The 19,068-nt window shown below is 41.8% G+C and overlaps 1 protein-coding gene across 7 annotated transcripts in view; it reads right to left on the bottom strand.

The window, feature by feature from the left end:
• Positions 1-19,068, bottom strand: part of ZNF462 (zinc finger protein 462) — a 102,539-nt gene that overhangs the window by 21,335 nt on the left and 62,136 nt on the right. For 4 of the 7 annotated variants that reach the window (XM_084627745.1, XM_084627746.1, XM_084627742.1 and 1 more), the window contains one exon: positions 17,188-17,379. The exons of 1 other annotated variant lie outside the window; for it this stretch is intronic. In XM_084627745.1, coding sequence (XP_084483871.1) covers positions 17,188-17,379 — 192 coding nt within the window. Of the gene's footprint in view, positions 1-6,120; positions 6,264-6,924; positions 7,098-17,187; positions 17,380-19,068 lie in introns of those variants that run through there. 2 more of the 7 variants (XM_084627748.1, XM_084627747.1) reach the window with 2 other exon arrangements.

Below are 19,068 nucleotides of genomic sequence, written 5' to 3'. Positions count from 1 at the left end.
AATCTTAGACGTAGTCTGGGGTCCATGGACCAAAGGTTGAAACCACTGTTCTATGGTAATGACAAACTTTTGCGGATCCCTTAGACAGTCTGGACATCCCCAGGGGTCCAGGGACCACAGGTTGAAGACCACTGCTCTAGACCAAGCCCTTAGTACTTGATCCAAAGCCCACTGAAGTCAATGGAAAGACTCATAATTGCCTTCAGTGGGCTTTGGATCAAGCCTTTAGTGCATAGGACAGCAAGCACTGTATGTAGGTAAAAGCCATGTTAGGGGTAAAACAAAAGAGCTGGTGTAATACACTAATGACTGGGTAGGTTCTTTATTCTGAGCAAAAGAATGGCATTCAATACAAAGGAGAAGGGGTGGTATAGCCCCAACTCAGCAAGACAGTTATATGTGTGAGTAATAAATCCCACCCCTGGTCAGCAAAGTATTTAAGCACCCCTGGACAGCAAAGTATTCACGGCCATGAAAAACGCATCACGGACTGTGAAATCTGGACTCCTATACTATACAGATTTCATGGGGGAGACCAGTGTTTCTTAAATTGGGGGTCCTGACCCAAAAGGGAGTTTCGGGGGCAGGGGGGTGTCACAAAGGTATTTTAGGGGGGTGCAGTATTGCCACCCTTACTTCTCTACTACCGTCGCAGCTGGGCAGCTGGAAAGCGCCAGCTGCTGGCCAGATGCCCAGCTCTGAAGGCAGAGCCCCGCCAGCGGCAGGGCAGAGGGAAGGGTGGCAACACCACACCATGTCACCCTTACTTCTGGGCTGCTGCCTGCAGAGCTGGGCGGCTGGAGAGCGGCGGCTGCTGACTGAGGGCCCAGCTCTGCAGGCAGCAGCGCAGAAGGGTGGCAATACCCTACCAGGCCATCCTGACTTCTGCGCTGCTGCTGATGGCAGTTCTGCCTTCAGAGCTGGGCTCCCGGCCAGCAGCCGCTGCTCTCCAGGTGCCCAGCTCTGAGGCAGCACCGCCAGCAGCTGCGCAGAAGTAAGGGTAACAGTACCGCAACCCCCTCTACAATAACCTTGCGACCCCACCCCTTCCTCACAACTCCTTTTTGGGCCAGGGCCCCGACAATTTCAACACTGTGAAATTTCAGATTTAAATAGCTGAAATCATGAAATTTACTATTTTAAAAATCCCATGACCATGAAATTGACCAAAATGGACAGTGAATTTGGTAGGGTCCTACTAATGATGCAAATTACATGCCAGCCTTTTGCTGTATCCAGAGGAAAAGTTGGGTTGGGCAAACTCCCAAAAGGCATTTGCAATCTCAGCCCAGAGTAGACAGAGGGATCTGCAATCCAGGTTTGAAGAAAGCAAAAAAAATGGTATCCCAAGTTTGCATCAAAGCCCAGGAAGAAGAAGAAAGACATTCAGCAGACAGGGAGCAGTTAGAAAATTATATTAAATAACGGAATACAGAAAACCAAAAGAGAGGCCCTGAAAGATTCATAACAGGAAAAACAACCATGAATGAGGGCTGAGCATGTGATAAGAAAAACTAGCAAATTTTTAAAAAATAAATTCAAAACAGGAGAATGGCTAACATGACAAAGAAAATATGGGACGTTTCTGTACACAGATATTGGAAACTGCATTGAAATGCGACTGGCAAGCAACAAATCAACCAGGGCGAAATAGTCAAATATTCAAACAAATCCCAAAGAGATTTGCTTTTATTAACAATTTTTACACAAAAGACATACAAGACATACTATGCTACTTCAAAAGTTTATTCAGAGAAAATATAGAATGTTCAGACATAAAAAGAAGAGCAGCAGTAGCCACACCAATGAAGGAAGAATTGGTAGTAACTGAGACAACAAAACTTGGAAGAACAGTGGTCACGGTAGAAATATTGTGACTTGCAATGTAACCTGTAAGATTTTCCAATAGGCTAACTGCATAGGTGGTGCCATAAGAGTAGCAGATAACTAAGTTCCTGCCTATATTCAGAAGTGCTCACCATTGACCTAATTCTGTTCTCAATGAAATCTATGGAAGTTTTACTATTGACTTCAAAGGGAGAAGTTTTACTATTGACTTCAAAGGGAGCAGTTTTGGTCACCAAAGATTGCTTCTGAAAATCCCGTCTAGAAATAAACTGTGTGCTCGTAACCACATGGCAAAGTGATCATCTGAACTGGTTATATCCAGTACAAGTTGGAGGGTGGGATGGGGAAGAGTTGCTGTGACTCTTGTGTTAACTATATTTGTGTTAACTATATTTGTGCATCCATGCCTATCACGTTTCTTAACCATTGCATTCTGGGAAACTCTCTTAGTAGTGACTCAGTAACGGGCAAAGGATAAAAATTTCAAAAGCACCTAAGTCACTTTGGAGCTTAAATCTCATAGGCTTTAAGTGAAACTCCGGCACTTTTGAAAATTTGACCCAAAGTGCCTGGAGGATATGCAATCAGATCATTTCAGCAACACTTTGGCCAGTGCATACAGGATGCCCTAATTAAAGAGGCCTACGAAAGGAAGGAGTAAGATTGGCCATCCCAGTTAGGAGATCCTAGCAACACAGAAAAACAACAGTGTTGTGACTTGTTACTGCTTTTTACACTGGAAAAATTAACACATGGTTGGCTGCCATGGTACCATACCTGATGTGTACAGCCATACGCAATGGCATTAACTGTTTACAGAGTTTGTTAAAAATTATGGTATCAGGAGTCTACGGGGAAACACCTGGACTTCCATAACTCAAGAGAATGAGAAAACTCTTCTGTATTAACATATTAACAATAAATATCATATGTAAGGTACAAGAGGATTTCTTTATTCCAAAAGAAATGAAGCATATCTGAAATAAGCAAGTGGAAGAGATGCAATAGAGAAAACAACAGTTTCATACATATACCATGGAATTGTGGAAAAATTAGAGAAATACTAGGAAAAAATATTTAAAAGTGCAGTAAATACTAGATAAGAATGAAAATTCCCAAGTTTCCATAGCCAGTCTTGGGCAAATTAATGTACGTGCGCCAATGTGCATAAAAATTGTTTTTTTTTAATTTAACAAAAGGAAAAATAGAATATTTTTGAGGAAGGAAAAATAAACTTAATTTTTCATCCCAGGATATTATAATGTACTTGAAAATCCAAGAAAATCAAGTTGGAATACCATACAGAAGTCTAACATATAAGATCTGTCTATAGACACAAACACATCAGAGCAAACACCAGTTTAGGCTAAGAGATACAAACGCAAAATGTTTAAACATCAGGCACAGAGAAGCAATAGGAAGATTATACAATTAAACTAAAAATAAAAAAATATACAAATGAGTGCCCCAGTCTTTCAGACACTGAAGTCAATGGGCTACACATGTCTAGCATTAAACATATGCTTCAGTGCTTTTAGCATTAAAGTCAGAGATGGAGAATACAATATTGCATAAGAGATGCAATAGACTGAGTACATGAGGAACAAGAGTACTCTAGCCTCTAAGTGATAGCGAGAGAGAGATCAATGACCAAAGAGAGAGAGATGGATAAAAATAAAGACATTAGTTCCCTGTAAAATTCATACCAGAACAGAAACTACAAAGTCACCGATCATCTTCTTGTGGAGGGTTGAGGGTGAGGAATGAAACAAAATAAGAAATCAGAAGTTGGAGAGGTTTCAGAGTAACAGCCGTGTTAGTCTGTATTCGCAAAAAGAAAAGGAGTACTTGTGGCACCTTAGAGACTAACCAATTTATTTGAGCATGAGCTTTCGTGAGCTACAGCTCACTTCATCGGATGCTCTTGTTGGAGAAGCTCTTATCCAGCTCGAGTTTTGACCAAAGAAAGTGCAAGAGATTGGGACACTTCAACATGTATTTAAAAGCCTCTTTGGGCAAAAATGGGATGATGAACTAAAGCAAGAAGCAAATGGGATACCATGGAAAGATCCAAGGCAATACAGAATAGGAACAGCAACTTCAGCATTGAGGACATATTGGACAGCCTGTAACAGGGAAGCCCCTAGAATGTTATTCACGAAGGGAAGACTGTAATAAGGAAGAGTCAGATTTTTTTTTTTTTGAGAAAGAAAAAATACAAGCAAATGGTTTCTCCTCTAAGAAAAAAACCAAATCAAGATGCGATACTAGACACTGAGCAAGTAAAAACACATCAGGGTGCGATTTTGAAAAGAGTCTTTGTGATTTCAAAATATGAATCCCACTGAAACTCAACCGGACTCCAAGGACCAGCTTAGGGAGCGGTGAGAGGATATTCTACTCATGTAGCAGCAACAGCATGAGAAGTGGGAAGGTGGGGAAGTGGAGTTCCACAAAGATCACGAAGATGACACACACTTGTTCACTTGACGCCACACATCACTGACCTGAAGCAGGAATACGTGGGAGGGTGAAACACTCTGAAGATGAAACATAGTGGGGGAGGAAAAGGAGGGTGAAAAGACTGAGAAGGATTCAACACAGACTTGAAGCATGGGTGCTTGTGGAAAATACTGAGAGTGCAAGGAAATTTAATATGACCAGATTTTTTTTTATTTTTTTTTAAATTGAACTCACTGGGCTTAATTCTCATTTACACAGAGGGGCCCCTTTACTCTGTCAGAACAACATTGAAGTGGCCATGGTGTAAATGACAATCAGGCCCTCAACATTTAGGCACTGCCAAGAAATAAGCAGGAGAAAGATCTGAGGGGATGAAAACAAAAACCCGCCACACACTGCTTTATGCAGCAGAGAAAAACAACTGACATTTGAGGATGCATAAAAAAAAGAGGGGGGGGGAATATAGACTGGAGGAAGTTATTCCAGCACTGTGTATCAAGACCACATTTGGAATGCTTCAATCAGTTCTGGCCATTTTTTTAACATTAAAAAGGATAGTATAGATGTATAGAAGGTACAGCAGAGGGCAACCAGAAAGATACACAGACTGTAGGATCTTAGTTGATCAAATAAAAAGGTTGGAGAGACTATATCCATGCTCCTTTGTAACTTTTAATCTCCTTTTTTCCTTTGAGTTATAGACACACACTTAATTCTGAACACAACAAAGAGGGGATAGATGTTGCACAACTCCTTGTGCTAGTGTCAAAATCACTTAGAAAGGACATGCACTTAATCTAGAGAAGAAAATAACAAAAGGAATTTAGAAGGTGAAACTCAGAAGGTAAAATTATTTTACACAGCGAGGGACCCATACTGCTTCCCATTGAAGTCTATGGGAGTTCTCCAATTGATTTTTCACTGGGTACAGGATCAGGTATACAGTAGTAATAATACACTATATAATCAATTACAAGGAAAAGCAATGGGAACTATATACATTTCAGAAGAGAGAAAAGTAATTGGAGGAAGAAGTTGTACCATATTATTTTTATCTGCAGGGAGGGGACCAACCAAAGAGCTTCCTGTCCCCTCCTATTCCAAAGCTTCCTATATTGCCAGGAATTTCTATTAACATTGGCATTCAAGGCCTCTATTTATCCACAGAGTAGGTACAACGTGGCCAGCAGCACTATCTGCATCCCTACGCTGCTCTACGAAAGTGCTGATTTGGAATGACCAATTCTAGGTGGGAAAGGACACTGCTCTCTGTGTATCTATTCAGTCTTGGGCCATTAATTTTGTTGCTTCTTTATCCCCCCTTTCCCCCAAGCTGCTTTCTTGGTTTTATTTTTAGCTTATTATCCTTTAACTTTACCTCCAAACATTTGTTTATTATTATTTTATGCCAAGCACAATTCCATTCATTAAAAAGCAGGTTATTCCAGACATTTTTCTGCAACAAGCTCCCTGCTTACTATTTTTTCAGGCCAGAGAGGAATTCTAGTGTCGAATGTGTTTTCTTCACTGTGATTTTCCTCATTATATAGGACTGATGCACGCGGAATAACTTTACACATTTGAATGACCTGCTTGAAAGTATGGCATCTATGTTTAGTCAGAGACTGCTGGTTAAAGTCTGAGCACTGCAGTAGGCTAGGAGTATGCTGCCACCTGGATGTACTGGCTTAACAGTTCAATACACAGGTCAGGTTTCAACCATGTATTTATTCAAGTGATAAAAATTCCACAGTCTAAACATGGAATAGGACTTGGAAATAAACAAAATGTATTTGTATTTCAAATGTCAGATCTCAATACACACACTATCGCCAAAGATTTTAAAATAAAAGTTGTCCATTTATTTCTAATCTTTTGAGCCAACTGCATTCATGGTGCAGCTCCAGTGCGACAAATGAAGTTACCCAAGGGATGAAGTGTGCCGCTTAGAACTAGATGGAAAAAGCAAAGCAGAGAGGTTAGACACGAGATAGATCTAGTGAGACAGAGATTTAACCATTCAACAATTGGGCGTGATCAGTAATGGTTAGTTTCTTAATTTATGTAAATTTTCCATCTACCATTTATTCCTCATTCCAAGCATAAAGGGCTGAGCTGTGTCTTATGAACTTGTAACCATCTCAGACTTATTTTATTCTGCTCTGTGATTCCCTTCCTGTTTAATAAGCATGATCATCAAACACTAAGTATTTAAATGTTTCTTCATTGTTCTGGGTCTATGTGCATTTGTGTGTGTGTGTATGTACAAACACATATACACAAACTGCAGTCATTGAATTGCATTTCCTACATTTAAGCCATGTGTTTCAAGGTTTAAGACATTGTCTAACTATTGGGTGTTAGAAAGAAACTTCTCCCAAAAGCAGGTCCTTAAGTTCCAGTTACATGGTTTCTTGCACCTTCCTCTCGCACCTTTCTCTGGACTAGATGGACACCCAGTCCGATCCAGTCTGGCAACTCCTGTTATTCTGACTAAACTTGCTCTGGAGAATATCAAGATTAACAGTGAACAGCTGGGCAAGGTGTGAAGGATCACAGGTCTTGAATTTGGGCCCACAGGTTGCCAAGAAGTGTCCAGACCACAACTGTTACCTGACAGTTCTGCCAGTCCCCTCCCATGCTGGTTCTGGAGAACTCTGGCCCACCAGAGACTCTGCCCACAGAGCTTCTGATTGGAGCAGATGTCCAGCTCCACCAATTGGCCGGGTGTCCAGCCCCATTGATTGGCCTGATGTCCAGCCCCTCCGATTGGTCTGGGTGCAATTCTAAAACCAGAAAGAGGAACAGGAAGTTGTCTGAGCAACTGAGTGAACTCCTGACCTGATGCTGTACTGGGCTATGACTCTGGCTTGACCACAGGCACTGTTCCCTGGGTCCGAATTGATCCTTGGCATGACTGATTCCGACTTAACTTTTGGCATAAATACTGACCCTGATTCCAGTCTCTACCCTTGGTGTGATCCTAATTCCAACTCCAGCTCTGGCTTTGGTTCCTAGTGTCTAACTCTGGCTCTGACCACCAGTTCTGACCATCCACACCTTGATCCCCACACAAGGTTACTGTCAATAGATTGAATATCAGGAGATGCAGATTCTATTCCCGACTTTGCCGTGATTTGTTGTGCAACCTTAGTTAAGCCACTTCGGTCAATATTTTCAAACACAAGTGCCACATTTCAGTGCTAAAATCTCACTGACACTTGAAGAATCAAACTACATATTCAGATGCCTAAATAAGTATGTAGGTGCCAAAACTTTAGGCACCAAGGCACAAAAGTGTTGATATGAACCTCTGTGCACCTATGTCCTCATACATCAAATGGACATAAAGCTGACCATCCTTTACAAAGCTCCGTGAGATCCTTTGATGGAAGGTGCTAGAGCAGTACAAAGGAGCAATAATGAAGGGCCTGAACTAAGGTGGCCAGGTGTCTGGTTTTCAACTGGAAAGTCCAGTCGCAAAGGGGACCTGACAGCATCTGGTCAGATCTACTGACCGAACACCAAAAGGCTGGTTAATGCAGGTGGAGAAGGCGGAGAGGCACCGGGTGATCACCCGCACCAGCCCCTATTCAACCGGGGCCGCCTCCTACCTGCATTGGGCAGCTGCCCCAGCTCCGTACTTGAGTCCCTCCCAACCTGAGCAGAGGGGAAGAAAAAGGGGGGAAAGAGGGGAAAAGCAGCGAGCAACAGGGGGTGGAGAGGGAAGAGGAGCAAATGGGGGGGGGGGATTGGGAGGGAAAAGGCGGGGCCGGGGAGGTTCTGGTACTCCTGCTGGAGTGTCCGGTTTTTAAATATTACCAAGTTGGCAACCCTAGCCCTAACACAGGGGGCTGACATACTGGAGCCACGCTTTCCCATGCGGCCTGAGTCCAGCAAATAGATACAAAGACTTTGCGTTAATCGGAATTCTAGCACTGGCATCACTTGTACTGGATTTTGGGCCATCATCAAACACAGGCAGCATTGAGAGAGTGTGGCAGCGGCTCAGAGCAAACTCTCATTAACTTCAATGGTAGCAAAGTTAGACCAATGCCGAATGATTTTGAAAACTGCACCTTCGCTATTTTCAGGTTTGTTTGTTTGGTTTTTTAAAGTGATAGTGGAAGTGAAGTGTTTTATTTTTAAACAATCACTGTCATTCTCCATATCTTTTGACTACTTTTCCCCCTTCAGCTTCTCTCTCTCTCTCGCTCTCTGAAAGGTGATTAAGATGTGTCCCTCTTGTGTACTTTACAAAGCTGTATAATACGGTCAAAATGCACTTGCTGGCTTAAAGTGAACCACAGAGCATTAGTTTAAAAATAATTAAAAAAACAAAAAACCCTCAACCAATTTTACTGGGGAAATAGCTTCCTGTGACCACCTCAGGTTTGCATATATAATTTCACATGTCACCACCCTGAAAAATATTAAGTCTCCAGGCTAACTTCCTTTCAGAATCATCATGCAATACATTAGCCACACAATTTTTCATTCAAATTTTGGGTTGGGTATAAAATATAAAAATGCATAAAGGAGTTTTACACTGCAGCAGTGCCCTTTATCAGAAGGTCTGTAAATCTTAATCAAGCCACTAAACCACTGTTTTCAGTGGTTACTTGGAAGTCAACATGTGATGTAAGACCAGAGCTTTGCAAGAAACCATTAAGAAAAAAAATATTTTTATATTTCTGTTGAGTTTCAGCCTTCCAAGTTTTTGCTTTGCTCTTTTAAGTCTATCTGGACATCTTTAAGTTGTAATAAAGCAAAGACAAAAAGAAAAGAAAAATCATAAGCAAATTCTCCATTTTAGGAGTTTCTCTACTCTAAATAAATGCAAAGCGTTTTGCTTTAAAAAGAATAAATTTTAGGAGAGTATTAATCAAACCAAAGTGATTTTTTTGATGAAAAAAAGCCAAACACTAAACCAGCAAAATTAAGGACCTGACCAAAGAATTATGCATATGCTTAACTTCATGTACTGGAATGTCTTTCCTAGAGTTCAATATGCCCACTGTGTGTCTATAAAGTTAAGGACATGCTTAAGTGCTTTCTTGAACTGGGACCTAAGTTAGTAACAACTGACTGTCTTTTACTGTGCCCGGGCAGTAACTGTTTCGACTCACACTTTCACTGAAATCAGCACAAATATACACACAAAAAACCCGTAAGAGTTCAGTATCAAGTGTGCAGATATACCTATCAAATGTGACTGTGGGTGTGCACATGGTGACATCCACTTGTTTTAACGGCATGTTCATCACACCATGTTATCTGATCACCAAAGATATTCTGTGCAGTTGCACATCCAACTCGCCTTGCAATTTAAGCAATTATGCCTTAAGCTTTGTTTGAACTTGCACTTTTGTCCTCGCTGGTTCTGTGCCTTCCCAATCAAACGGAAGCCAAATAAAGGACTGCCAACTTCAAAGGGTTTCTTTCAAAACCTGTGAGGCCCATGCAGTGAAAAGGATACTTCCATGTTCCCACAGCAACAATGTTCCTATGAAATATACTCTGATATTAGTCTGCTGAAACTTAGCAGTGGAACAGACCTACAAGCGTGGATGAAAAAGGCAGTGATGTCCAAAAAGCACTAGCTGCTACAAGCAAAACAAACAAACAAATAAAATTAGAGAAATAACTAAAGTGAAAATTAAAGGACTGGCCTTAGGAGGGATCAATTTAGAGACCTCTGCATAGGAGACTATTAAAACACTTTGAAGGAGGACAACACTGCACCTAAAAGATGAGCTAGAAACTAAGGCCTACGCAAAAAAACAAGGGACAGCTGAAGTCTCTGAGTATGCTGAAAGATCTGCCCGGACAAGTTGTTGTTGTTTTTTGTGGGAAAAGTGGATCACTAGCTTTGTGCAGCTCAATGGATCTGTTCTTGTCTTGCTGGTCTTCTGAGAACCCCTCTCCTTGCCAGGCTTCTTGTGTGGTTCTGGTGCCACGACAACTCACGCTAATAAATATTTGGAAGGCCCTCTGAGCCCACGGGGATTTCAGATGTCAAAGCACATGAGATACGTATTTTTCCTGACTACGCAGCATCACTTCTGAAAAGGGGATGGGAGGGGAAAACAAAAACAAACAAACAAAAAAAAACACAGATTTGCACCTTTCAGGCAACAGCTTAAAAGAAGGGACTCAGCTGAGCAGTTCTATGCCCAGCCAGGCTCCGGTGAATCAAGACAGACATGTCTTTATATTTCAGTCTCCAGATGAGGCTATGGCCTTTATCAAAGGGAAAATAACAAAGTTCAAGAAGAGCTGGAATACATGGGATTGGGTGCTTTGGACAATGATGGAGCTCAGATATTGCTGCTTAGTGGTGAATTTAATTATCATTGCATCTGCCTTTTTTTTTTTTTTTGGAAACTGGGGTGTTGGGTCTGTTTTGAGTTGCTGCTTTAAAAAAAAGAAAAAAAAAAAAAAAAAAAAGAAGTGAGCACACTCATGCATACCATAAAGTAAAACTCAAAAAAGCTTCTGTTTTGAACATTACTGACTCTGTATGTATTCTGTAATGTGTGCCTGTATTTATGAGGGGCAAATATTTTTCTTGGCATGCGTGGAGGGAAAGGAATGGCCACTGAGTCGCAGGAGTGTGCGTAAAGTGCATTGTATTGCTTCCAAAGGGTATCTCCAGATTCTGCCATCCGTACTCCTACCTTTCTCTGCAGTCCCACCAAAAACCAATCCGGCTATTCAAAAAAATAAGTATCACTCAAAATGAGCACAGGTGAGCAGCCATGCTGACTTTGCTTTTAAGTACAATGTGCATGAAATAATAATACAAATGCCAACCCATTTATTAAGCTGTTGGGTATTTTTTAATGGGTTTTAAATGTTACAGGACCCACTCATGTACTTCTCTGTCTCTCTTCTTCTTAAAATGAAATAACATTGCCTTCAACTTCTAAATATATTTGTTTAGGACTGGAACTTGCATGGAAGACAGCCCGATTTACAGGTCTCAGAAGCTTCTCTTGGGGAGGATGAAGGCATCGAGGCAGCTCCCAGACTGCTGCACTGGGCAGCACAGTCATGGGGAGGAGACGACCAGCTCTCTGTGGAGAAAGAAGTGGTTCGGGACTATTTAGAAAAGCTGGACGAGCACAAGTCCATGGGGCCGGATGCGTTGCATCTGAGAGTGCTAAAAGAGCTGGCGGATGTGATTGCAGAGCCATTGGCCATTATCTTTCAAAACTCATGGCGATCGGGGGGAAGTCCCGGATGACTGGAAAAAGGCTAATGTAGTGCCCATCTTTAAAAAAGGGAAGAAGGAGGATCCGGGGAACTACAGGCTAGTCAGCCTCACCTCAGTCCCTGGAAAAATCATGGAGCAGGTCCTCAAGGAATCAGTTCTGAAGCACTTAGAGGAGAGGAAAGTGATCAGGAACAGTCAGCATGGATTCACCAAGGCCAAGTCATGCTTGACTAATCTAATTGCCTTCTATGACGAGATAACTGGCTCTGTGGATGAAGGGAAAGCAGTGGACGTGTTGTTCCTTGACTTTAGTAAAGCTTTTGACACCGTCTCCCACAGTATTCTTGCCAGCAACTTAAAGAAGTATGGGCTGGATGAATGGACTATAAGGTGGATAGAAAGCTGGCTAGATTGTCGGGCTCAACGGGTAGTGATCAATGGCTCCATGTCTAGTTGGCAGCTGGTATTAAGTGGAGTGCCCCAAGGGTCGGTCCTTGGGCCAGTTTTGTTCAATATCTTCATAAATGATCTGGAGGATGGTGTGGATTGCACCCTCAGCAAGTTTGCAGATGACACGAAACTGGGAGGAGAGGTAGATACGCTGGAGGGTAGGGATAGGATATAAAGCAACCTAGACAAATTAGAGGATTGGGCCAAAAGCAATCTGATGAGGTTCAACAAGGACAAGTGCAGAGTCCTGCACTTAGGACGGAAGAATCCCATGCACTGCTACAGACTAGGGACCGAATGGCTCGGCAGCAGTTCTGCAGAAAAGGACCTAGGGGTTACAGTGGACGAGAAGCTGGATATGAGTCAACAGTGTGCCATTGTTGCCAAGAAGGCCAATGGCATTTTGGGATGTATAAGTAGGGGCACTGCCAGCGGATCGAGGGACGTGATCGTTCCCCTCTATTCGACACTGGTGAGGCCTCATCTGGAGTACTGTGTCCAGTTTTGGGCCCCACACTACAAGAAGGATGTGGAAAAATTGGAAAGAGTCCAGCGGAGGGCAACAAAAATGATTAGGGGACTGGAACACATGACTTCTGAGGAGAGGCTGAGGGAACTGGGGATGTTTAGCCTGCGGAAGAGAAGAATGAGGGGGGATTTGATAGCTGCTTTCAACTACCTGAAAGGAGGTTCCAAAGAGGATGGATCTAGAGTGTTCTCAGTGGTAGCAGATGACAGATCAAGGAATAATGGTCTCAAGTTGCAGTGGGGGAGGTTTAGGTTGGATATTAGGAAAAACTTTTTCACTAGGAGGGTGGTGAAACACTGGAATGCGTTACCTAGGGAGGTGGTGGAATCTCCTTCCTTAGAAGTTTTTAAGGTCAGGCTTGACAAAGCCCTGGCTGGGATGATTTAATTGGGGATCGGTCCTGCTTTGAGCAGGAGGTTGGACTAGATGATCTCCTGAGGTCCCTTCCAACCCTGATATTCTATGATTCTATGATTTTCGGGCTCAGTCCTGCAAACACTTAAGTCCTGGCCTAGTGTAACTACTTGCAGGCAAACTGAAAGATTTATGCTTATCTTTAAAAGGGATGAAGCAGGGTGTGGTACTGCCTTGGAAAGTCCAATCAGGCTTTCCCTAGTTTTGCTGGAGGATCTCAGAGCATGTGTAGTATGACCTCTCACCCTGAAAGAAGGGGTAATTAATCTATAACTCAGGCCCTGCCTACAGTAAGGAAATTTGCACTGTTATAGATAAACCAGTGTAATTTATTTCTGTGTATTACTGGATTAAGCTGCACAGCTGTAAAGCCCCACTTTGCACCAGAGTGGTGTGTCTACATTACGAGTTTGTGCTGGTGTAACGAACTAGTGTGGATTGCCTTACTAGAGACAGAGCTAAAGACATCCTTTCTCCAACCTGCTCTTTAGACTTGGAAGTGAAACAGGTTTGAAGAAACCCACCAAAAACACAAAAACGGTTTGACAAAACACAAAAACAAACTCTCAAATGCTTAGTTTTGAGTCTCCTTATTCTTGTGATATCATCATTTCACAAGCATGCCAGTCACTATCCATTCCACAACGCCAGCCAAGACCTGACTTTCTAATTCATAACAACCAGAAGGAAAGGTGGAAAGCAGCATAGCTCCACTGAAGCTCAGCAGTGTAACAGCTGTGGATTTGGCCCTTTATCTGGATTATTATTGTTTAAAACAGCAACAGACTACAAGGGATCATGCTACACACAAGACTGCACTTTAATGTCCAGTATTTACACAGGCCTTTCATTTTTGTTTTTCAAAAGAATTTGGTGCTTCCCGTCCAATTTTTTATTAACATTAGACAGACATGCCTAGTTTGGTCAATGTGTGTATTCAGAGATGTCACTCAGTTTAATAAAATCACTGATATGTTGGGGGTAGTGTAAAGATGCTCACTAACATGGTAAAACCCTATTAAAGAGAGAGCTCTGATGATCATACTGCTGTATAATGTTTCTCTGAACAAAAGCTCAGTGTTGCAATGATTATTGTTTTGTTTATGATATTTACATGGCAAGCTGTTAAAACTTCCTAATAAATAAATAGTTTGTGCGGGGGAGAGAATTTTATGCTTACAGAATGTACCGATTCCCATCTAAGGAGCACCTGATACCATGGCGACAGTCACCTTCTACACCAGAAATACTGTGCACATGTAGAAGTCCCCCTTCCACAAACCAGGTATGGTATAAATAGGATCAGCTTCCCATGTTGTCTCACTAATAAGATTCAATATTGACCTGCAGGGCCTACCCCTCTTGGAATTGAGAGGGCAGTTCTGCTTCTATGCCTGTTTAGGCCTTCACCTCACCTCCAACACAGTCCATCAGGTTATTTCACCACAGACCTCCAAACAACTGCTTACTGCTGACCTGGACCAGTTTATATCAGCATTATAGCGTTTCTATGATTCTTCTTTTTACTGACAACACAGCCAACAAGGACCAGACCACCAAAAGTGCCCTCGAAGTCTACTCTCACTCAAACATCTCGGCTCCAGGACATACACTGTAAAGCTGTGCTCATTGCTCCCAATAAAAAGCTAAAATAAATGAGCCATACAGATTTAAATTCCTTCATGCCTTGTAATGCATGGACCAGCCTAAATGTGTTTCTTTGGACCGTTAAAAGTGGTGCCTTGGGAAACAAATTCTGCCTGACCTGGAGGTAAAATTTCTACTGGGCGCTCGCCACAGAACCATTTTATTCCAGCAAGGCTGTGACAAATGTGCATTTCGCCATTTTGGTTGTGCACCTCTCCTGCCCCCCTTCTTTAATGTATTCTTTCAGGCTCCACATTCTCCACTCCCACTCCTCTTTCAAGCCATCCTGCTCTAGTTCTGTTCCATTCATTTTAATGCACGTGCATAGTAAATAGGCCTGATTTATAAGCTTTCAACTGTACTTTGTTGCCATATAGCTACTGATTCATGAAACAAGTTCAAATTCATTTGATATAATATCCATGTTTGCCACTTACTCTCACTCTGATCCAATTTTGTGTCATCAGCAAATTAACTAGATTATAGCCAGCCCAGGGGAAGGTTATTTATATATGTTAGAACAGTGGAGGTCCAACTACTGTGTATTGTGCGAACCCCACTTAATACTTCCCCCAGTGGGGCATAATAGCACCTTTCACATGTACTGCCTCCTTTCCATTATTCTGACCAATTGTTTATCTATTCCACGTATCACCTGCAGCTTACAGGTCTGAGTTACACAGAACTCTATTCAGCCCCTTCTAAAAATCCAAAATGAACCATATCAAAAGCATAGCAATCATCAATTTAGTCTGTAACCAACTCCGCAATGTCACGACAATTACTAAAAGCATGTTATTCCTTTCCCAAGTGATACTGAGAATGTTCATATGATTATTACTTCACCTATGCTCTTCTAATTGGCTGCTGGTGGCTTTTATTATTTTCAAAGTCATTTAACTATTAACCTAGTTTAAAGACGATCAAGCTATTTGGGACAAATTCTGTCTTGGCCTCTGGTCTCAATACAAATCTGGACTGTTTAACAGAGACACCTCTGATAATGGGTGTGTTTCAGTGTACCTAAAACTTTTTAACCAGAACACTTTAACTAATATGTACTCCTCTTTAAAAATAAAAAGGCTACAATACTGAAAACATAACAGGTGACAGAGGATAACTGCAATTCATGCCTTGCTCCTGTAATCAAGACTTGGAGCTCTGAGTGTGAGCAATAGAAAGCAAATGCATCATCCCTCCAAAGCCCATAACATTGACTCTGCTCATCTCTTGATACCTTCATCATTAGCAGAACCTTGCTAATTCACATTAAAGATTGGTAGCTCCATTGATAACGACTGAGTTTTGAAATCTGAAGAGTCACAGAAATATTTTTTTAAAACGCAATAATGCACACCAGATATACTTTACTCCTTGGACTAGCTTCGTATTAGCAAAAATGGCATTAGTAGTAGCTCGGTCAGTATTCACTGCCCAGTGCCAGACACCATCCTGTGAAAGGAAGGGATCTGAACAGGGCTGGTCAAAATTGTCTCACTGAAAGGATGTTTTTGAAAAAAGAAAAAAAAAAAAACAGCCTTTTTGGAACATGTTTGTGCTGTTCACATCTTTACAAGTTTTCTTTGAAAAAAAAACCAGTTTCTATTTTAGTCTTTTGGGGTTTCTGCCTTTCTGGGTTTAGTCCTCTTTCATTCTTTCCCATTCCCCCCATTCTTCCAAAAACACTAAGTGATTAGAAATGAAACTTTTTGTTTCAACAACGACAAAACAAAACAAAATTCCAGAACATTCTATGGAATATTTGGAACAATATTACATTTCTTTCGAGCTTTTCCATGGAAAATCTGATCTGAGGAAATCCCAGACAACCTTGGAAGATCTACACAGAGCTGGAACTTCTGCCCAGCCCCTTGTGCATCTATTTTCTTTGTCAATATGGCTCACTCAGGAACCATAGTAGTTTCTTGCCTAAGTACCAACTCCCTTGCCGGCCTGGGGGTTCAAGATGTGGAGCTTGACACTGCAGCTGCATTATCTCCCTATAAGCTTGCTAGGGTCTCTGTCATATATAGCATCCATACTCCAGTTCTGCATCTGCTCTATTCAACCACACTGACCAAAATTCCCAGAGCCCCAAGCAGCATGCTTCTCTTACAATGGGCATAAGGGAGGTGGGAAAACAATGCCTCTTTGACTTCACTCACCATCTTTACCCACCATCCTGATACAGCCAATATTTTGGACTTCTTTTATACACACCCTGTCGCTTTTAGGGGGAGATTTTCAGAGGCACAGATAGGGAGTTAGATATCCTGTTCCCACTGATTCTCAGTGGGAGTTAAGAATCTAATTGTGTCTTTAAAAATCTCCCCAATAAACTTTGCTGAGAAATGAAGACACCCTGACATACTCTGAATATCAGTTATGGGCTGGACAAGTTAGAGGAGCATGAATTAGTGAGGTTCTTCCGTAGATCATACACTAAAGCTTCAAACAAATTTATTCTCGTTTTAGAAGGAACTTCAGATTTTCCTTTACAAAGTGACCAAAGAAACTGCCTTTGGGGCAGGCTGTTGCCTTAATATATGTGTGTGGGTGGGTGGGTGTGTAAACAGCACTTTAGACAGTTAGGATCTTGCTCTGAGGCACCTCTTACCATTAGAGTCCTCCACTTCTTCAGCAGGAGTGTGGTTCTTGGAGGCGTGTTGGGCGAGTGAGGCTACAAGGCTGACAATGCGGGGTCTTGGTAGTGTCAGTGCTTTCCCATGCACTTTCAAGGAGTGCTCTTTCAGCTGGCTGATTGTCATGGTGGAAAATGAGCAGGAGGAGCATTTGTAGGCATGTTCACCTGGGTGAGCGAAATACAGGCAAGTCATCAGCTCACAAAAGAAATAATGGGGCCCCATCCTTCTCCTACTGAACTCAATGGCAAAACTCCCATTGACTCCTCTGGTGCAAGACTGGTTCCAAAGAAAACCAGCTATTTAGTTTTCCTGTTGGAACAGTCGGTACTGGAGTCTATGGATAGTGACACCTGCCATATGACAAAGGTATTGCCCTTTTGAAACCCTGGCCCCCTTGTCACATGACTAGAGGCCAGCAAATAAAGACCAGTCTCTCATCAGCACTCACGTGCATCACAGCTTTGTTGCATGGTGTTGGAAGAAAACAATCTTTGGTGAAATGGAGCTGATTGAATCCCTCAAGCTGAAAGAGAGCTGGAAGCGGTGGGTACAGGACTTCCAAATTTTCTTGGAAGCAAGAGGCCTTTCACAGTCATTGGAGAGGGTGGAATCCTCCATACTGCTACATGCGGCAGGTCCGGAAGCATTACAGAAGGAGCACGAAGGGCATTACAAGATGCTAGCCAAAATCCTTCAAAATCTTCAAGAATATCGTGATCCAGGCAATCTGGGAAAGGTATATTTTCCTGACATGAAACAAGCTGTCAGGCAAGATCATTGGTCATCATGTAACAAAGCTAAGTCACGTGAATTATGTGTGGTATAAGTGATAACCAGATCAAGGCAAGATTATTACAAGAAATGGACATGACATTACTAGGAAATGTGGATATTTGTAAGGCTAGCGAAAACAGTTATGGAAAGCATTAAGAAGAAGAAGTGAAAGAACAGAAGTGCTTGTAATTCTAAGTACATTCCAAGCCATAAAGATGGAATACAAGGATAAACAAATTGGAGAGACCAGATTTGTTTGCAGTTAAGTGCGGAGGCAACTGGAACACAAAGCAAAGTTGTCCAACACAAGGGTTGTGGTGTTACACATGCAAGTATCGCTCTTATTTGGAAGGGAGAACAAAGCACCACACTGAATAAGCATGGGTTACAAACAAACCACAAAAAAACAAGACAAAAATAAGTGTAAAGTATTTATGAACATTAGCTGGAGGACAAAGCTTTGATAATGAAGATGCAGAAACAATTCTTTTGTGGGGGGTCTCTTCATAAATTTAGAAAACAAGGTTCTGGAACAGACTGAGTTTGTGACACGGAAATAAACAAAAAGAGAATTTGAAAATATATACTGGAGCCCAGTGTAACATAATCACAGCAAGCATAAACAAAAAGGTTAGAGACCACCCTGTGCTAAAATTAAAAAACAACAACAGCTAAGCTTCTTTAGTAAAAGACAATGGCAAGCACACACTGGTGTATCTGGAGAAGGACAGACCACTCAGAGTACGAAGTAGTGGAACAAGAATTCTCATGTGGTCCCATCTGCAAATGCTGATTAACAAAGGTGTACAACACATTTACAGATGATATGCAAATGTTATTCTTCCAGAATATGATTGGTTGCTTAGTGGGACAGGACGCATTAAGGATGTAATGCATCCCATTGACATAGACACCAGCATGCTGTCCAAAATACAGTGAGCAAGAAGGATGAGCTTCACGATATGGTAAAATTAGATGTTATTGAATAAATACCGGCCCCAACTGACTTTATTAATATTAAGGATATCATAATGAAATCAAACAAGTTAAGTACTCTTATGGATCAAGAAGATTTGAAT

This window comes from Lepidochelys olivacea (genome assembly GCF_965140295.1).
Source record: "Lepidochelys olivacea isolate rLepOli2 genome assembly, chromosome: 5".
Lineage (NCBI taxonomy): Eukaryota > Metazoa > Chordata > Testudines > Cheloniidae > Lepidochelys > Lepidochelys olivacea.
This window is presented reverse-complemented; position numbering and strand designations above follow the sequence as displayed.